This window comes from Drosophila willistoni, assembly GCF_018902025.1.
Source record: "Drosophila willistoni isolate 14030-0811.24 chromosome 2R unlocalized genomic scaffold, UCI_dwil_1.1 Seg167, whole genome shotgun sequence".
Lineage (NCBI taxonomy): Eukaryota > Metazoa > Arthropoda > Insecta > Diptera > Drosophilidae > Drosophila > Drosophila willistoni.
Window position 1 is genome coordinate 3,288,454 of NW_025814050.1, and position 18,582 is coordinate 3,307,035.

General features: G+C 37.8%; 1 protein-coding gene across 1 annotated transcript in view; it reads left to right on the forward strand.

Moving 5' to 3' along the window:
- LOC6644390 (protein turtle) overlaps positions 1–18,582 on the forward strand; it is a 49,433-nt gene that overhangs the window by 12,378 nt on the left and 18,473 nt on the right. The window contains 3 exon segments of the mRNA XM_002066627.4: positions 5,421–5,943; positions 11,111–11,232; positions 17,647–17,929. Coding sequence (XP_002066663.2) covers positions 5,511–5,943; positions 11,111–11,232; positions 17,647–17,929 — 838 coding nt within the window. The 5' untranslated portion in view covers positions 5,421–5,510.

Sequence of the window (18,582 nt, forward strand, 5' to 3'; positions counted from 1 at the left end):
CCCACTCATCCTTTACGTCCCCCGGAGGTATGACCTATTTCATTAAACTTTACGGAAAGCGAAGACACTGAAACACAACACACTGCCAGCTAGCTAGGGAGATAAAGAGATAGCTAGCGAGAGCTGCTGTCAGGCTTCTTCTGCTGCACTTGGCAAAAGTTAAAGCCAGCAACTTTTCTAATCGTAAAATAGAAAACTATGTATAACCTTTCACATGAAACTGTTTTCTTTCATATGAAATTTGATAACCGACTCAGATAAAGGTGGATATAAACTGGTCTGGAACGAACAGTCGACATTTTCGTTAAGAGTTAATAATAAATTAATGAATGATTCCTAAAGAAAATGAAAGTTATTCTTATTGATTCTAGTTAAGGATATATCTCAGAAAGCTAAACTACTGACAGTGACTTAAAAGTGACTTGTCGCTGCATTCTTAGTTTGTTGCCAAAATACTTTATTGTATTTAGCATTGTGAATGCAAGAAATAATGTAATGTGGGTGGCAGCTGCTATATTAAATTGAACATTACTTTTTTTTGGGGCTTGAAGTATGCTCTTAAACAGGAAAAGGACTCTTTTCCCTGTTAAGAGCTTACAAACTTGTATTTTTGTTTTTCTTTTAGTGTACTCCTTCGACTCTTTCTCTTGGCATTTCTCCGTAGCACCCGCACATTGTGCTTAAGTTGTAAAATTTTTGCTGTGAGCTTAAGGGCGCATTCTACACTACAAACACACACACACATGCATGTATGGGGAAAACTGTCGAAATGTCTTTGGGGCGTTGCTGAGAAGTAACTGTGACAAGTACGAGTAACAGAGAGAAACAGAAGTAACAGAAGCAAAAGCATCCCATTCACAGTTATTGTTGATTCCAAGTGGTGGGTGGGTGGGTGGTTTGTGTAGGAACTTTTGTAAGTTGTTGCGCACAACATGCTTAATTAGTTTTTTGGAGCAGGCCCAACCACAATTCCAGGTCCCACCCACCAGACTCTTACACCTCCAACCCACCATGACCGTGTGTGTGTTGGGAAAATGAAAATAATTTGTGGCTGGCAGTTTTTGGGTTTTTTGGTAGCTACGATGTCTGTCTTTTTTTTCGGTTTTTGAATGCGTTGGTGGCCAGCGTTGCGGGATGATGGTAGAAGAACACGGGAGGCAGAAGGCGGAAGCGCAGGAGGTGGATTTTTAATTAAAAGTGCCTTCCCACATGGACTTGGACGATGGAATCGGTCGGGTCGGCATAATGCAAATGAGCGCCAAGTAGCTGCTCCTCGTGAAAGATCATGTGGCGGTCCCGGACCCGGTAATCTGACCGTCCCTCAGTCTGTCCTCTTCTCTTTCGCGTAGGTGTGCAGTCAACCAAAAAGCTTCCAGCAAACGAACGTGCGGAAGCGGATGCCATAAAGTGCTTTACCACCGCACACACACACAGATACCAAAAATAAAATGGCGACTCGTCAGCCTCACTGCCATCAACTGAGGCAAAGCCATCGAAACGTGCAGCATGTGCGGGCGCCGATTTGCTGATATGATATAGCTAGTGATGGATTTCTTTGTCTTTAATACGACTCACGTAGTTTTAACTAACAATTTCCCTACACGTTTTCAGTAGTCAAATTCAATAATTAACTTAAACTCCTTAAATCCAAACCCAATGGGATCTAATGTGGTTGATGTCAAGCCATTCATGAAGTTGGTAGATCGAACAATTCTTTGTTCCTATTGGACCTATGGAGAGCTTCTTGGATGGTAATCAGGACAACATTGGCCTTTTTGTGATAGTCTTTTTTAAGCCTAATCTTATAAAAATATTTTTAATCGTGATCTATCGGCTTAATTCTTGGTATCGGATATCTAATGCTCATCTCTAGGACGTCGAATTGTGCACACATTTTAATGACAACGAGCGAACCGACATTGCCGTCAATTCAGTTATGGGTCTCATGACACAGGCCAAATACACACACACATACACACACACATTTGCACGAACTCACGTACACTCTTATATATATGTATCTGTCTCTATATCGACCAAACCAATCAACTGATTTAGTTCCCCCCCAAACTGAATGCTTTGCATTCGTCTAACCATGCCGCTGCAAATGCAATTCGTTTGCTGATTTGTCATTGTTTGCCATTGCCAAAAACGCCAAGAACAACCATAACAGAGTGGGCAACACCCATTCCCATATCATTGGACATTCGTGGTCCATCGTCCATGATGATGATAATGACAATGTCGATGTTGATGTTGATGTTGATGATGATGATGATGATGATACGATGTTCGAGCTCAACTTGAGCTGATTTACAAATGAAATCATACGCCATGCCGGGCATCATCAACATTTTGGGTAATGAAAATTCAGCCATAAGGGAAATCATTTTTCCGGCTTTTGTTCTATTTTAGTTTTTCGGGCCACAGACAGGATGACAGGCAGGCAGGTTGGTTTGGTTTGGTTTGGTTTGGTTTGGTTGTTGATGATGATGAAGAGCAGCGGTGGGTGGGCAACAGATTGAAGATGGGTAGAAAAACCACATATTTAATGCGATTTCTGACGAGTGCCAAGTGCGACTCGCAGTCTCCCTATGTTGCTCTTTCTGTCTCTCGTTCTCTCCATAAATAAATTTCGTTTTAATAAACTTGTCATAATGGCAACGAGCGCCAAAAAAAAAGTTTTAATAACGCTCCACATATTCAGACACACACACACACACACAAACACATCTGCATAAAAACCTTGACGTGTTATTAAAATTTTACATGTCAGGCCAGAGAAAAAGGATTAAATTCAACGCACAAGCCTCGGCACAAGGATGCGAAAACAGACTTCAAGTTCTTGCAGATTCTGTTTCATATATATTTTATGTCTAGGGAGAGGGAGGAAAAGGGTATATTAATATTGTCAAAATATATGTAACAAGCAAAAGTATCTCCGTTTACAACGATTATGCAAAGCTATTTCAAATCATCATCAAAATGGAAGTTCATAGTTCGTTAATCAACACTGTTTTAGAGAGCAACGTATTTAAAAATATTATTTTGGATGATTTATTCCTCACTCTCAAACAGCTAATTACTATTTGTAAGACCGAAATGTACTTGTAAAATGTGTATTAGTATTCTGTTGGCATGTTATTTGTGCTAGGAATTCCTTGCCGAGCTCCTTTTCTTTTTGGCAAAGAGTATTCCCAGGTGTGTGAAAGGGATTTATCATGCACAAATACAACTTTCTTCACCTCCCAACGGATATATTAAGTTATGCATTAAAATGGCACTAATGACGTTTATAGAGCACAGAAAACTTTTTTCCTGCGGCACTCCCTTCCTCTTCCCTATCCGCATCCTCATGTGTGAATAACACACACACACACACGCACACACAGATGAAAATGGTTGCCTTGTCAACTGTCTCATGGCTTTACCTCTGCCTGAGTTACTTAATTGCAGTGACAACATTTAATAAAGCACATAAAAAGTAAACTCTTTGTACACATTTTACATCTCATTCCCTACCTCAAATTCCCCGCTTTATCCCTAACCAGTTTATGTTGTATACATATATGTGTATGTGTGTGTGTGTGTGTAGGTGGGTGACGGAAGCCAACAAATCGTTACAAAAAAAAAAGAAAAAGAAAAAAATGCTTTTCAAATGCTTAGGATTTGACTTTATCTGTGTTCTCTTCTTTCTCTCTCTCCTCTCTCTCTCGCTCTCTCTTTATTTTTTCTCGCTTAATCCTTTTTGCCTTACTGGTTCTGCGTCTGTCTGTAATTTTCTCCCATTGAATGTATTCCCTTAACAAATTAAGCAAATTCCGTTTAAGGCATTTGCTAAAAATGTAATTTAATTAAAAAGACATTTTTGTTCTGATTCCCAGGGAAGGTAAACACATTGCGCATTGCATACTTGTGGGGGCTGACGACAATTGCTCTTAATTAACTAAACTCGCCATACATATAAAGCCAATTCATGTGAATCAAATTTACATTCGCCTTAACTTGCTGCCTTACAGAATAGAATCTATAGATATATATTATACATTGAATTTAGAGAAAAATCACTTACATATCTGCCAAAGTTTAACTATCATGCCAACTTGTCATGGGTAAATCGTGATATATATTGATAAGAATTAGAATTAGAACTTGCGCATCTGTTAATTATCTAGTTTGGATGGACAATCAACGTTTTTAGTTTGTAGCACCTCGCTAAGTCCGATATAAGTATAAGAAGTACAACTGCAGTGCGGACTCTATTTACACTTAGTTGAGTTTACTAAAATGTTTTTGTTTTCCACTGTGAAATAGCCCTTTGAAATTGCATGCTTGGAGTTTTACAATTTAATAAAGTAAAGTGAATCAAAAAAAATTACAGTTAATTGTTTTGATTGTTTTGTGTCGGCCTGATTACTTTGAATATTGTACACGATTTTACCAAAAAATAATCCCAATAAATTTAGTAATAATTAAGACAAAGTATAAACTAAAAGTTAATTGGTAGTTGAGTTCATAAAAAATAAGAAATTTTAGTCTGCTAGTACATATAAGAATTATAAACGAACAGTATGCAATTGATTTTAACTGAAGTACTAAACACATTTGGAAAGGGGAAATCGATTTTTCCTTCTCTACTCTAGTCAAATCCTTGTTTTTTATGGTTTTACTAAAAATATATTGATTCGTAATGCCATACACTCTCACAATGGCTAGCGAATAAGTGGAAAAACTATCAGACAATGGCTAGGACAACAAAAAGAAGGAACGAGACGACAGGCAACTAGCGATGACAACACTCGAACATGGGTTTTACATTAAAACGTAAAGTTTCTGGATTTCCCTGCGAAGGGAAAAGTTTTGCTTTATTTGTATAGGATTCTTATAAGTTTTTGGGTTTTTGGATATGTTTTCTGTCTTTGTTCTTTCTTTCACCACCAAAAGTGTCTCCTTATCAATTGTGTAGCTACAACATATTAGCTGCTTAATTTCATGGTCGTCGTCGCCCTCCTAACCATACCCCTCCCTCAGGCAATCACAGTGCTCGCGCGTGTGTGTGTGCACGAGTATGTGTGTGTGGGTTTGTGGTTGGGCGTTGAAACGGAAAACTTTTGTTTATTCATTTGTTGCTTGAAAGTTTGTTCGAAGATTTTTGTCCAATTTTGACATGGCCCCCTGAGTTGACATTTTAAAGACATGTGATGGACTGAAAAACTGACTGATTGAATGACTGGCCGGCAGTGAGACAAGCAGCTCATCAAGTGAGGTCAGACAGGTGCGAAATGAAATGACTTTGTGTGTGTCACCAGCACGTAAAATGTACATACTCTAAGAGGTTTATTCGTTGATGCATCTGGTCTTCATTTGATTTTACAGTATTTTATTGTTGTAAATTAATCGTATACTCTTTTCATTTACAGATGACGCATTTACCTTTGCCGGTGAAAGTGAAAGCGGGGAGGAGGTTTCGTTAGGGCCGGCCTCCGGGCATTGACTATGGGACCAGAGGCATGGGCATGTGTGCGGACCTTGGGTCTCATCGATGGTGTCGGGCATTAAGCACCGCCACAAATCACCACCACAACCACAACCACCAACAACAACAAGAACAACAACAACATCAAAACGGACAACAACAAAAACAACAGACAAAGCATCAACAATCACATAAAAACGGCAAGATTCGTTTAACAACTAAATCAGCGCCAATAACCAGAACAACGATTCCAACAACAATCTCAACGCTGACTGCTTCACCTGCGAAAACGGCTGCCTTCACAGTGAAAGCAACGAGAAGAAGAAGAAGTAGCAGCAGCAGCAGCAGCTCCAGGACCTGCCATCCGAACATCAGCAACCAGAGATCGATACAAGTTCTAAAATTTGTATTGATTTGCCTCTGGTTTGCCCTCTTTGGCAAGAATGCCGAAGCGCACAACATTCCAGGTCAGTTAAAATATCATTTCATTCAATTAAGAGCAATTTCTATTCGATCAAAACGGCTTAATTCAAAAAGCAAAAAGAAAAAAATTCACTCTTAGATTTATGCAATTGAAAGCATAAAATCACAAGTACACTAAAAACCTATTAAATCATTTGACCAATCAAAAGAAATTAATAGTTATCAGAGTTAGTCCTGCATCTGAAGTTTCAATCCTTATTCCATCAGTGTCTTTCAGTTTTAGAGATAATGCGATGAAACTTGGGATTTGCCGATAAGACCAATATAACTACGAAATATTTAATTTAGCTCCTAGGAACAATTAAAAAAAAAAATTAACAATTTCTCATAAGAATAACCTCATTAAATTGGGTCACAAATCTTTGTTTTAGATTACTCATGTCTCTCTCTAAGTCCCATTAAGTTAAAATGGAACAGATCAGTTAGGAATTCAGCAGACTTTGCTCCAAGTTTCAACCAAAAAAAGTGAAGTCCACTTATAATTATTTTAGAAATAGGTGTCATTTATCATATATTTTGGAAATAGGTATATATTGCCTCAATCTAATTTTATTGCACTTAAACTTTCCTACGACAGTTAAAAGAACAATAAGTACTACTACATTGAAAACATGATTAATTATACCAAGGGTGGGCACGAGAATTTAACTTGGGAGCCAGAGCATCAGCAGCAGAGGCTGGGCAGAGAAAAAGGTTATTTTTTGGTCTCGACGCACACAAAAATTTGTGTGTCTCGAGTTTTATGACGGGTCATAAACGACCTTTTTTGGGTCGAGCGAGCGATCGTCGTCGAACTTGTAGGCAGAGAGACGGACAAGTCCCGAATTTTACGGGAAGGGGGAAAAAGGAACGCGATCTCGAGCACTCATCAAAACAACCCTTATTTTTTACTTGTCCCTCACTCCCTCTGCCTACAAGTTGCGAGCTCGAGATCGCGACCTTTTTCCCCCTCCCCGTAAAATTCGGGACTTGTCCGTCTCTCTGCCTACAAGTTCGACGACGATCGCTCGCTCGACCCAAAAAAGGTCGTTTTATGACCCGTCATAAAACTCGAGCACCCAAATTTTTGGGTGCGTCGACTCGCAAAAGTGACCTTTTTCTCTGCCCAGCCTCTGCCGGTAAAGAGCCACGGGAGCCAAAAGAGCCACTACGTGCCCATCCTTGAATTATACCCTTGCAAAAAGGGTATATTAATTTTGGTCAAAAGTGTGCAACGCATAGAAGGAAGCATCTCCGACCATATAAAGTATATATATTCTTGATCAGCACGACGAGACGAGTTCAAATAGCCATGTCCGTCCGTCCGTCCGTCCGTCTGGATCGACGTGATCTCCTCCTAGACCGTAAGAGCTACAGAGCTGAAATTTTGCATGTAGGCTTGTATATACTGCACAGTTTGTATATCTCGGTTTCAGCCGTATCGGATCACTATATTATATAGGTCCAATACAAACGTCAAAGTCACGAACAGTGACTTTTCTCAATACCTTCGTTATTGTTTGAGCTATTGTCGTGAAATTAAATATTTATGAATTTGTTACACTAACAAACGACTGTGCCAAATTTGATCAAGATCGGATGACTATATCATATAGCTCCCATAGGACCGATCGGTCGAAAACAGTGACTTTGGTCAATAACTTCGTTACTTTTGAAGCAATTGCCATAAAAATTTATATTTCTCAGTTTAACATAAGTATAAATGACTCTACCAAATTTGATTAAGATCGGGCGACTATATCATATAGCTCCCATAGGAACAATCGGTGATGAACAGTGACTTTGATCAATAACTTCGTTATTTCCTAAGCCGTTTTTTCGCAAACATTAGACCTTTTCCACAAAAAACATGAAAGGGTATAGATAGCCCCTGCCCTCTGGTTTTTATACCCCTTTTAAATGGACGTCACTGGTTTTTGTTTTGTTTTTTTTTTTTGTTTTCTATTCAGGGCATATGTGGAATAATTCGCTTGATTTTTATTTGTTACACGCGAAAATGAAATGGTGCAGAGAGGCATAAGCCGCTTATGTGCAGCCAAAGCTGATTACATTTGACAATTAGTTGCCAAATGGTTGGTTACCGAAAATGTGTGAAATGCTATGCTAAAAATCGAAAGTCTCTTACCCAGGGTAAGAGCTCTGCTCGGCTGATAAATGTGAATATTTTCTAAGGTATTTTCGACGAGTATTTGCTTTTTCGTTCGCGCAGCTCAAAAATGTCCATTAAATGTAACTCCTGCCATTTGGCGCTGGGTCCGGTTTTGAAAGCATCTCGTTCAATGTACCGTGAAGTGCTTGAAGTGAATTAAATTGAATTAATTTAATTTAATTTAGTTGAAAATTGGAAAAACCTCTTCAGATTCCTAGAACGATGGCCAATTTGCTAGTGCTGCTGCTGAGGCGCGGTCGAAAGGTTATCACTTGCCCCGAGCATTCGCCGATGAAGCCGAAATGAGTTTTTCTTCGTAAACGACTCAACTTAACTTGAATCAATGAAAACACTGAAGTACGCAGCTGAATAACTCAAGCTGAAGTAAGGAGTCCATTCCATTCCCCCATTCTATTGCTTAGCCTCCATTCCTCCAATGCTATCCCGGCTGAGCCGTTGGCATTGCCTTTGGGTTGAAGGACATTTTGCGAATGGCATAATGAAACCACTTTTGCATGTTAACGCCATCAAAAAGCGCGACGACTGCGACGACAGAAACACACGCTGGGACTTTTGACATCCTGCTGGTAGTAGCCTGCCAGCCTAGCTTATGCTCACTCTCTGTCTCTCTCTCCTATGAGGGTTGACTAGGCGACATGTCTACAACATTAACAAAGGGCAATAGACGCACAAGTGGAAGTGGATGTGAATATACGAGGAGGCAAAGAATTCTAAGAGTGAGGGCACTTTCATAGTTAAAGCCTGACCAAGTTAACATAAATTTATGTAAATGCCCAAAGTCAACAAGCGTGCACACTGTGCATAAAATGTTTAGACTGCAAGTCCTTGACGAGAGCCTCTGTCTGACAGACAGCTTCATCTTTGTCTTTATCACTCTCTTGCTCTCTCTCTTTCTCTCAATCATTTTTGTGCTACTATTGTCTTTGGCGTGGATGTTTTTGCAGCTGTGTGTGTCTACACACACAACAAAACATTGAAGGAAGTAAATTATGCAAAATACATTAACTTGATTTCGTTTGGCTAGCTTGCATCGATTCCAATTCCGGTTTAGATTCCGTTTCCAATACCAATTTACCATTCAACACTTTGCTTAACCTTATTACCAGCTGCCATAGAGACAGATAGAGAATGTTCCGTTCGATACAATGCAACAGCATCCCCTCTCCTCGTTTCGCTCAATGCAGTTGACAGAGAGGTCCATGTGCGGGTCAAAAGTTGTTTGTTAACAAGTTTAGTGTCATGCCAAAGGAGGGCAGACAGGCTCTGGCAGAGACTAGGGACCAGGACCACAACTAGTCATCTACGGCATCAGCTCTATATATATATGTATGTATAGAAAGGGAGGGGTCGACACAAGAAGTTTTAGCAAAATCACTAAAGTATCGACACTTTGATATGAATGTGCACACTATTTCAGGACATGAAAGAAAATTAAGAGTGTGTAACAATTGGAAAATGTGCTAAACTTCAAATAGAAGCACATACAATGGTACTTTATTACATATTCATATTGACATTGTTTTCACAAACTTCTTAAACAACCCTTGCAAAAGTCCACATATGCGTGAGTGTTGTGAGTTTGCTACAGGAAACAGTTGGTTACTGCATTTGTTCTTACTTGTCCTGTTCTTCCGACAATCCATTTACATATGCGTTCTCTAAACAATTGTGTCCGAAAAGTATTTTGCTTTGGCCAAATTTAAGTCAGTTTTTGGCAATTAAAAGGTTGTCAGCATGCACAGCTACATGCATGCATAACTAACACTTCTCTTGACCTGGGAGAAGCAAAGCTAATCAGCGGGTGCCTAGTTGAAACGGACATGGACACTGAAACTGACAGCAAACTCACCGCATATCGCACAGTCTCAGTCTGGTTTCGAGTATCCGGGCGCCGAGAGGCAAACGCTAATGAAATGTCACGTTTCGTCATCAAGTGTGATAGCCTGGTTAGAGAAGAGAAGTGGGAATAGACACTGTCAATAGACTGCTGGAGTCCTTCTTCTTCTTATGGCAGGTAACTGATGTCTAAGACAAGCTACACAAAAAAACACAGAGAGAAAAACTCAACCCAAGTCCCGGTCGTGTCATCAGAGTTTGACCTGCTGCGGAAACATCAGTCAATGACCAGCACTTGACATGCGACATGTGACTTGACGTAGACCATAGAAAAAGAATTTCTCTTGCTCTTTTGTTGCTCCGTATTAATATTGGTCAGAAGGGTGCAACATGTGAAGAAAAGAATCACCGGTTATCTAAAGTATATACATATATTCTCGATTAACCCGATGAGACGAGTTTCTATATCCTTGTTTCGGTGGAAATTTGACTCTTTGGATGAAAAGTTTTGTTTGTTGCTTTTATGCCTACCGGATAGGAAAGTGTAACACAAAGAACTTGTAAGGGTATACAAACTTCGGCATATAACAAGTTTTAACATCTCTCAGTAAAAACATCTTTGATATGATGGAAAACTAATTTATCCGACAACAGAAATTAAAAAACCAAACAGATAAAATTACAAAACATATGAAAGAAAATGATAAAGAAAAAAGTGTAAAGGAACTTGCAAGACCCTCAATGACAAAGGAGTCCCATCTTAATGGTGAATTGTCTAGGGGTTCAAATTAGTTCAATCAAATTAGTAAAATCTACTATCATAGGAATGCTATTCAATTTTTCAACATTTACATACTACGTATGGCCAAAAAACAACAGACAATCGTGAATTGGGTAACTTGAGCTCCCAAAAGTATGCAATTGTTGTCTTGATTGATGTAGAACACTTAAACGAATATATTTACAAAGTGTAATCCTAGCTTTGGGAACTTAAGCTTTTTTAATAGAAAGTTGAATATCTAAATTTTGGAAGGACCCAAGTTAGCTCTCATAAGTATGCAACATATTGAAAATAATTTCCATTATGTGTTAAGTTAAACCAAATCCAATTGTTTAATCTCTTAAATTTTGTTCTTGTTTTGCAGAAGATGCTGTGCATATCACAGCCATACTGGGCGAGGGAGTCATCTTCAACTGCCACGTTGAGTTCCCCCACGACCATCCGGTGCCGTATGTCCTGCAGTGGGACAAGAAGGTGAGCGAAACGGTACGATATCACCAGATAACATTTCTTCTCTAAACTCTCTTTTTTTATATATTACATTGTTGTTTGAGAGATACGCAAAAAGAACAAAAAAGCAAAAAAAAAAGTAAAACATAACGAAAACAAACAAGAAAGAACAAAGTGTTAAAGACAAACAAAAAGAATGTAAGGAGAAACACAGAAGTCCGAAAACAGAAGACAGACAACGAAATAAGAAAAAGCAACTTACTATCCCCCCAATAATTAATGTTTTTTGCTCAACTTATCTATTAACTAACTAACTAATTAAAAAACAAAAAGCTACTCCACTCAATACAAGCAATTATACTTAATTATAATTAACAACAATTAACGATGAGCATCCCCTTTAAGAGTATACAGTTTTCGGTTATCAGTTTTTGTTTCTGTATGGTATTGAAAGCTTCAGGCTTTAGCAAAGTTAATTAAAACTGCTGCTGTTGCTGCTGCTAATAATTGTATATCAATAAATATTGCTCATGTTTTGTGTGTATCGATTTAGCTTGAAATGAGAAACAATTTCGTACAAATATGTTTCATATTTGGCATTAGCAAGAGTGTTTTGTTTTTATTTTTCCAGTGTGATTTATACGTTTTTATTTTATTTTTGATTTCATTATTCATTTTTCTTGCCCGAAATTGGCATTACGCCTTCTTGAATTTCAGTTCGATAATTTGAAATCTTCGAGTTTGAGTTCCATTTGATTGTATGTATTCTCCGTGCCACAAGTTGTTGAAAAAGTGCTTAATAAAATGCCCAACTTGATGGTAGCCATAATTTTATTCATTTGCAGCTGAAGCTTTAGGGCAGAATTCAGATTCACTTGAATTTTTCTTTCTTACACACACACACACACACACAAACACACACAAAATACACCAAATACACATAACTAGATAAAAAGAAATATTTTTGCGAAAAAAAAAAATACGAACAAACAAAAATTGCTAATAAAATTTATTTACAATTGAAGAAAATGGGAATCGAAAGAGAAACCCCACAAAAACCAAAGAGAGCGAAAGAGAAGAAACAGAAATCAATCAAACCATTTGCAAATCAAATCAAAATCCAAAAATCAAAAAATATCAATTCTTTCACAAAAACCAATTTCAATTATTGAATATATTATCATCCAATAAAAAATTAGTCACAAATTAGTCGCCATAGAAAAGCAAAAATAATATTGAAAACAAAAATGTTATCAAAAGAACAATATTGAAAATATCGACACGTTTTTATGTCAAGATTTTAGTTGCGAGCCAAAAATTCAAATGCAAACCGCTGCACCGCCCACCACCGCCACGTTACGCCTTTATACCACCACCCAACCACTTAACCCACCCCCACCATGCACACACTCACACACACACACACACACACACACCCACACACTCAATTGTACACACATTTTTGAAGAGACAGAAATGAAGCTGAAGCGCAACAGAGTTCGCCCAAGATAATATGCAAATTTGCCGGTCAGAGATAAACCAAATGCAAATATTTCGAACAACGTACTATCATATGCAAATTCCCTGAAACTTTCAAAAGAAAATGCTGGCATAATCGCACGAAACTCGTGTCTGTGATTAAAAAAAGAAAAACGCAACTTTTCTCTTGTTTTTTTCCCATCATTGGTGAAAGTAAATACATATATTTCGACAATAATTCGCTGAGTAAAATTTACAAAACATTAAGTAAGGAATTAACTTGATCCCCCGCGATCACGAAATTTAAAAAGCAATCATTTAACGAAATATTTAACGCATTGTATCGATCAGACTGTTGTCCTTTCGTGCTCAACTGTTTCAAGGAACAATAATGTGTACCTTAAAATGTCTTTCAAAGTCTGTTTCATTTCCCGGGAAATGTAAAATTTCCATAATGCGGCTTTTCACCACCAATGTGATTTTAGTCGACCTTTGGCAATACGCGGATGTCGACAACAGACAAATTGAAATGAATCTTGTGGAGAATTCGTTGTTTTACCTACCACAGCCCATTCTGACTTTATTGAACTTTACACAATTTCACTAGGCCACAATTCAGCGGCAACCACTGCAAATTCCTCGAAATGATTGCCATTTCTATTATGCAAATATTTTGAAATCAAATCAGATATTTAGTTAGCACAACAATCTCACCGACTCCACCAGCCCTCTACATCCCACATGCCCACACACACACAGAAACGTGAAATTATACATATTTTCAATTGTACACTAGAATTCACTTTTGTTTGTTAATATTTTGTAATTATTTTGTTGCATGTTTTGATTATTGACCAGTGCAAATTACTATACAATAGCTATTTCTTATCTGGGGAGTGGTGGAAGATAAACTTTGATGAAACCGACTAACTAAGTTGGAAATAACCTCAACCTCGAAACAGCTTACTTTCCATAATTTCATAGCGCGCCTACACCCACTGACTTGGAGGGGAGACTATGCGATGGGTAGGGAGTTAGTCAGTCAGTCAGTCAGGCAGGCAGGCAGGCAGAAAGCTAACTTTTCTTCAAAAAGCAAAAACTAAGAAAAAACCGCAAGGATAATAAAGTGACTGTGGCCTAGAGAGGGATGAGGATGACGTCAAAGTCACGGAATGCAGTCAAAGTTATAGTATTCTCCCATCTTTCATCCTTGCCCTTCCCCTCTGTGAGTGTGTGTGTGTGTGTGTGTGTGTTGGGCTAGATAACGTCGCTTTTTGTGCCAAGTGAAAAGTTTTACAAGCAATTTTAATGCCAAACAAAGTTATAAGTACTGAAAAAAGCAGCAACACGAACTAACAATTCTGTACACTAAAGTTCAACTTGCTCGACTTTGTAATGCCCATTATTAGGATATGAAGAGAATAAAGGACTTTAATCAAACAGTAATTGTTTGGAACAATAAAGATATGATGAAAAACTCTTTCAATATGTCCATCCTGGGAAATCTAATAACAATTCATAGTTTCTTCAATTAATTATCGATTAAAGGGTAATTAAACTGATTGATTTAATTAGAGTTAGGAAAATAACGGTTGAAAGAATCGGGGGATTGATATGGAAACAATGAGGAATCTGTAGTTACGGTTAAAGGGGACAAAAACATATGCTCGAGTCCCGGATTGAGAGGGTGAAACCATCTTCCTGCCGTGCATGCTTCCCCCACTATAAATGGGCAACGAGTACAAAAAGCAAGTTTATGTTTTCTTGCGATAAAAAAATACATACAAAAGCCATCCAGGCATCTGGCAAAATGGTCGAATTAAAGGGATTAAACATGGCTTTAGCTTTTAATTTATGCCCTCGTTTTTCTCTCCCTCGCTTTTTGTCTCTCTTTTTTCCGTATTTGCTCTATTTGTGTGTGTAATTACACACATAAGTTTATTTAGTTCAGTTTGTCTCTCTGTCTCCATTATTAAAGATTGCCCTTCTCTCTGGGTATTCGCTTTAAAGAGCAACTTGTCAGGCGTCCATTTGTCTGTCGGTCGGTCTGTCTGTCTATCCGTCCATCTCTTTCTCTGGCTCCCTTGGCGTTGCCTTAGTTGCAATCTAAATTAATTGCTACTGAATAAATTAAGCGGAAAAATGTTTACTGAGCCAACTTATGACGCTTCGCTGTGCGAGAGAGTGCGAATATTAATTTTGGCCTCCACAAAGGAAGGACCCTTCCCTTCCAACCTTTCCATTCCGCACCACCATTCTTGACTCTCATGTCCTTTGCTGACATGTTTTTGGTATCTGAGCGGTGTGTGTATATGCCAGAGCAAATTATTTCATACGTCAGCCTAGAAAATTATTATTAAAATGTCTATAAGTTTTAATAACCAAAGCAATATGAGTCAAGAAGGGAGGAAACTGGAGACAACATTGAGCGGAGCGGAGGTCATATATCTGCACGCCCCACATCTAATTACATAAATAAATCGATTAACTCTAGATGTCTCTGGCATGGACACATAAGTAATTTTCAAACCAATTATTTCAGGACTCTTTACCATAATCTTTGAGAACATTTTCATACACAGTGGATATGCCATAATATTACCGTAGCATTTTCCTTAAATTAAGGTTATCGGATAATGATATTATGGTTATTGATTACCATCAACTAAGTGACTACGGTTAGGCTTTACTTTTGCAGATCGATCTTTGTTAATTAATAGGTCTCTATGTATAGAAATCATATAATTTCAGCGATCTCTCCCAATGAAAAGCAAACAGTTTCATCCTGAATATGTACATGAAATAAACAGCATTTCAGTTAACTTGGCGTTTTATTTAAGATTATACCTTTTTTATACAGTGCTTTCGGATCAAATTTTATTTGTCCATATAGAAGAACAATTACAACATCTGTTAAGCATCTTTCGATTGTGTTTCCACGGTTAATGTTGATGATTACATAAAAAAAAAAGAATTACTTTTGGCACAAATCCAGTTACACTCTCATATTCGTTCCTATGCTGTTTTGTCGAGCTTTGTTTTGCGAAAACAAACACAATAACTCGAAATATGTGCATATATGCCATATTTTTGAACAGGAAAAATGAATGAGAGGGGAGAGATACAGAGCGGTGCCAACGATTTTGGGGCCGATTGCAGGTTAACCCCAATTTTCGTCGAGCAACAACACAGAAAAAAACATAGAAGAAAAAGAGGAAAAAAATAGAAACAAAAATATTTGACATGCATATTTTTTATCTGCACAGAAGCTAGAATTTCAAATGTATCTCGCACACATTCAAACAGAGGCATAGACAGCGATAGAGTGAACAGGAGAGAGGGGGTAAAGGGGAGACAAGCACACACACACAGATGATTTATTGTTGGCAAACGTCCCTGAAACTGGGCGGATGCTGTTGATGAGCTTGCACACTGCTGAAGGAGGTAATGGATGGTGGGTGGGAGAAGGGGCCACAAGAGAAAGAGGCCACAATTTCCTCGCGTTGACAGTGAAAATGCCTGACCATATCTTGCTATGGTTACTCATGTGACTGCGTGTGTGTGCGCATGAGTGTGTGTGTGTGTGTGTGTAAAAGTTGGTATATTTACCATGCGGCAACAGAGGCCGAAAGTAATTTCTACACGTTAACGTGATGAGTTTTTGTCTGTTTTGGCTGTTTTGTAGATTTTACTTTAACAAACTAACGACACACTGTCACACCCACACAAACACACACACATGTTTACTTGCATACAGTGGGAGCGAGAGAGAGGAAGAAGAAGGGAAAATATAAACCAGTTATGCAACTTAATTTATTTGTGACAAAAAGATACAAATTCAATCATTTATTGTCTTTTTGTTGTTGTTTGGTATCATAAACAAGTTTTAAACTTTGGGGAAAAATCAATTAAATCATCAAAAAGCAGTTAGTTTATAATTTTATTCACTTTTCGTAACGGAAGAGACCTTCAATCTTAGTTTTCAAGGCCTTTTTCTTAAAATGTGATTTGGGAAAATATGTTTAATTCAAATAACAAATATTTAGAAACGGAAACAATTTTACAAGTCTTTTGCAGTCTAATTTTGTATTCTTCCAAATCTAAAAAAGAGACAAAAGTGAGATTCCATAAAGGTTTTTCATATACTCTTCAACATCAACAGCCTTCACTTCTCAACCGTTTAGAAAGAGATAAATAGACCTTTTAGAAAGAGAAAAATAGGGTTATCCTTGCACTTTTGGGATACGCCACATTAACATTTAACAGCAACTTTCTTAGATAGATTCGAAGGGAGCAGGTTCCGAAAATGACCATTCCATGGCCTTTAAAAACGCTAAAGGGAAACTGTGTTCAAACGGACATATAAAAGATAGTATTATTCATTAAATATATAGCTAACACTCTAATATTGTTAATTAGATTTCCATTAGGCACTCCCTTAGGCGTCTAGAACTTCTCTTTCACATAAATATTTTAATTCTCTATTATTTCTGCTTTGTTTGTTTTAAATTTAATTTGCCCTAAAATATTGTAAGATTAAGCGTTGCAAAATGAATTTTTAATTCAAAGAAAGGACATCTATTAACCTTAATAAGAGGGTTTTACACTTTTTTGTTTTACCTTATTTTAAATTGTTCTTTAATATTGCTTTTGTGTGTTATTTTGTATGATTTCACTTGCATGTCTCACTTAATACAAGTTGAAATGTTTAGCTTGCATGTTGCATATCTATGTAAATACTTGTCATGTCTCGCGTTTAACCCGTAGTCCAACCAGCGCATGTTAAATCCATATCCAAACTACATAGATATAAATATTGTCTGAACGATCATATCGCAGAGTATGTAAAATATAAATCGAACATTCAAAAATGCAATTCAGTTAGTTCCGAAACGAAACTAAAATGTCATGAATATGAAAATTTTAACTTAATTTAAATAAATCTTATATATTTCCACATCGTTTAATCAGGGCTCTGATCTGCCCATATACATCTGGTACGAAAGCTATCCGGAACACATCGAAGAAGGTTATAAGGGACGCGTGTCCCGAGTATCGCAGGACTCGCCCTTCGGCTCGGCCTCGCTCAATTTGACCAATATACGGGAATCGGATCAGGGCTGGTATGAATGCAAGGTCGTATTCCTCAATCGTGATCCCAAGCAGCACAAGAATGGTACATGGTTCCACTTAGATGTACATGCACCGCCGCGCTTTAGTGTTACACCAGAGGATATAATATATGTTAATTTAGGTGAGTAACAACCCGACACAACGCAACGCAACACAACACAACAAAACAGAACAGAACAGAACGCAAAGCGACGCAACGCAAGAGCAAAGAAACAAATGGCCAGTCATAAATAAAGCGAAATGGCACGACTTTTCTCTCATATTTTGTCTACCCTAGTAAAAAAGGAGTATGTACATTTTGCCATCAAGAGAACTGAAAAGAAGGTTAATATAATTTTCGAAAAGTATCAAAGGGTATACAGACTTCGACTAGTTGATAACTTGGTCATTCTTTTCTTTCTTTTTTCCAATTTGGTCTGTTTTGGGCCAAGTTGTTTTGGGCCAAGTAAATGGCATTTCACAGATTAAGTAGAGCGAACCGGTACGTAACTACCTCCCCGTCCCCCCAAAACCTTTTCACCTCAAGCAATTTTGACTGTGTCAAATGGCCAGCAATTTGTTGCAGTGCCCCCAAATGAGTTTGTCACCTTTGAATGAACTGAACTTGTTCTTGATGTTTGCTGCTGCTCTAGCACCCAGTTACATCCAGTTTAGATCTTTGCTTTACTTTCCCTTTCTACTCACATTTGTCATCTTTGGCCAATGGCAAAATGGAAAAAACCAAAGAGAAATAAAAAAAAAACTGAAAAAAGAAGTGAATGAAAAATAAATCGA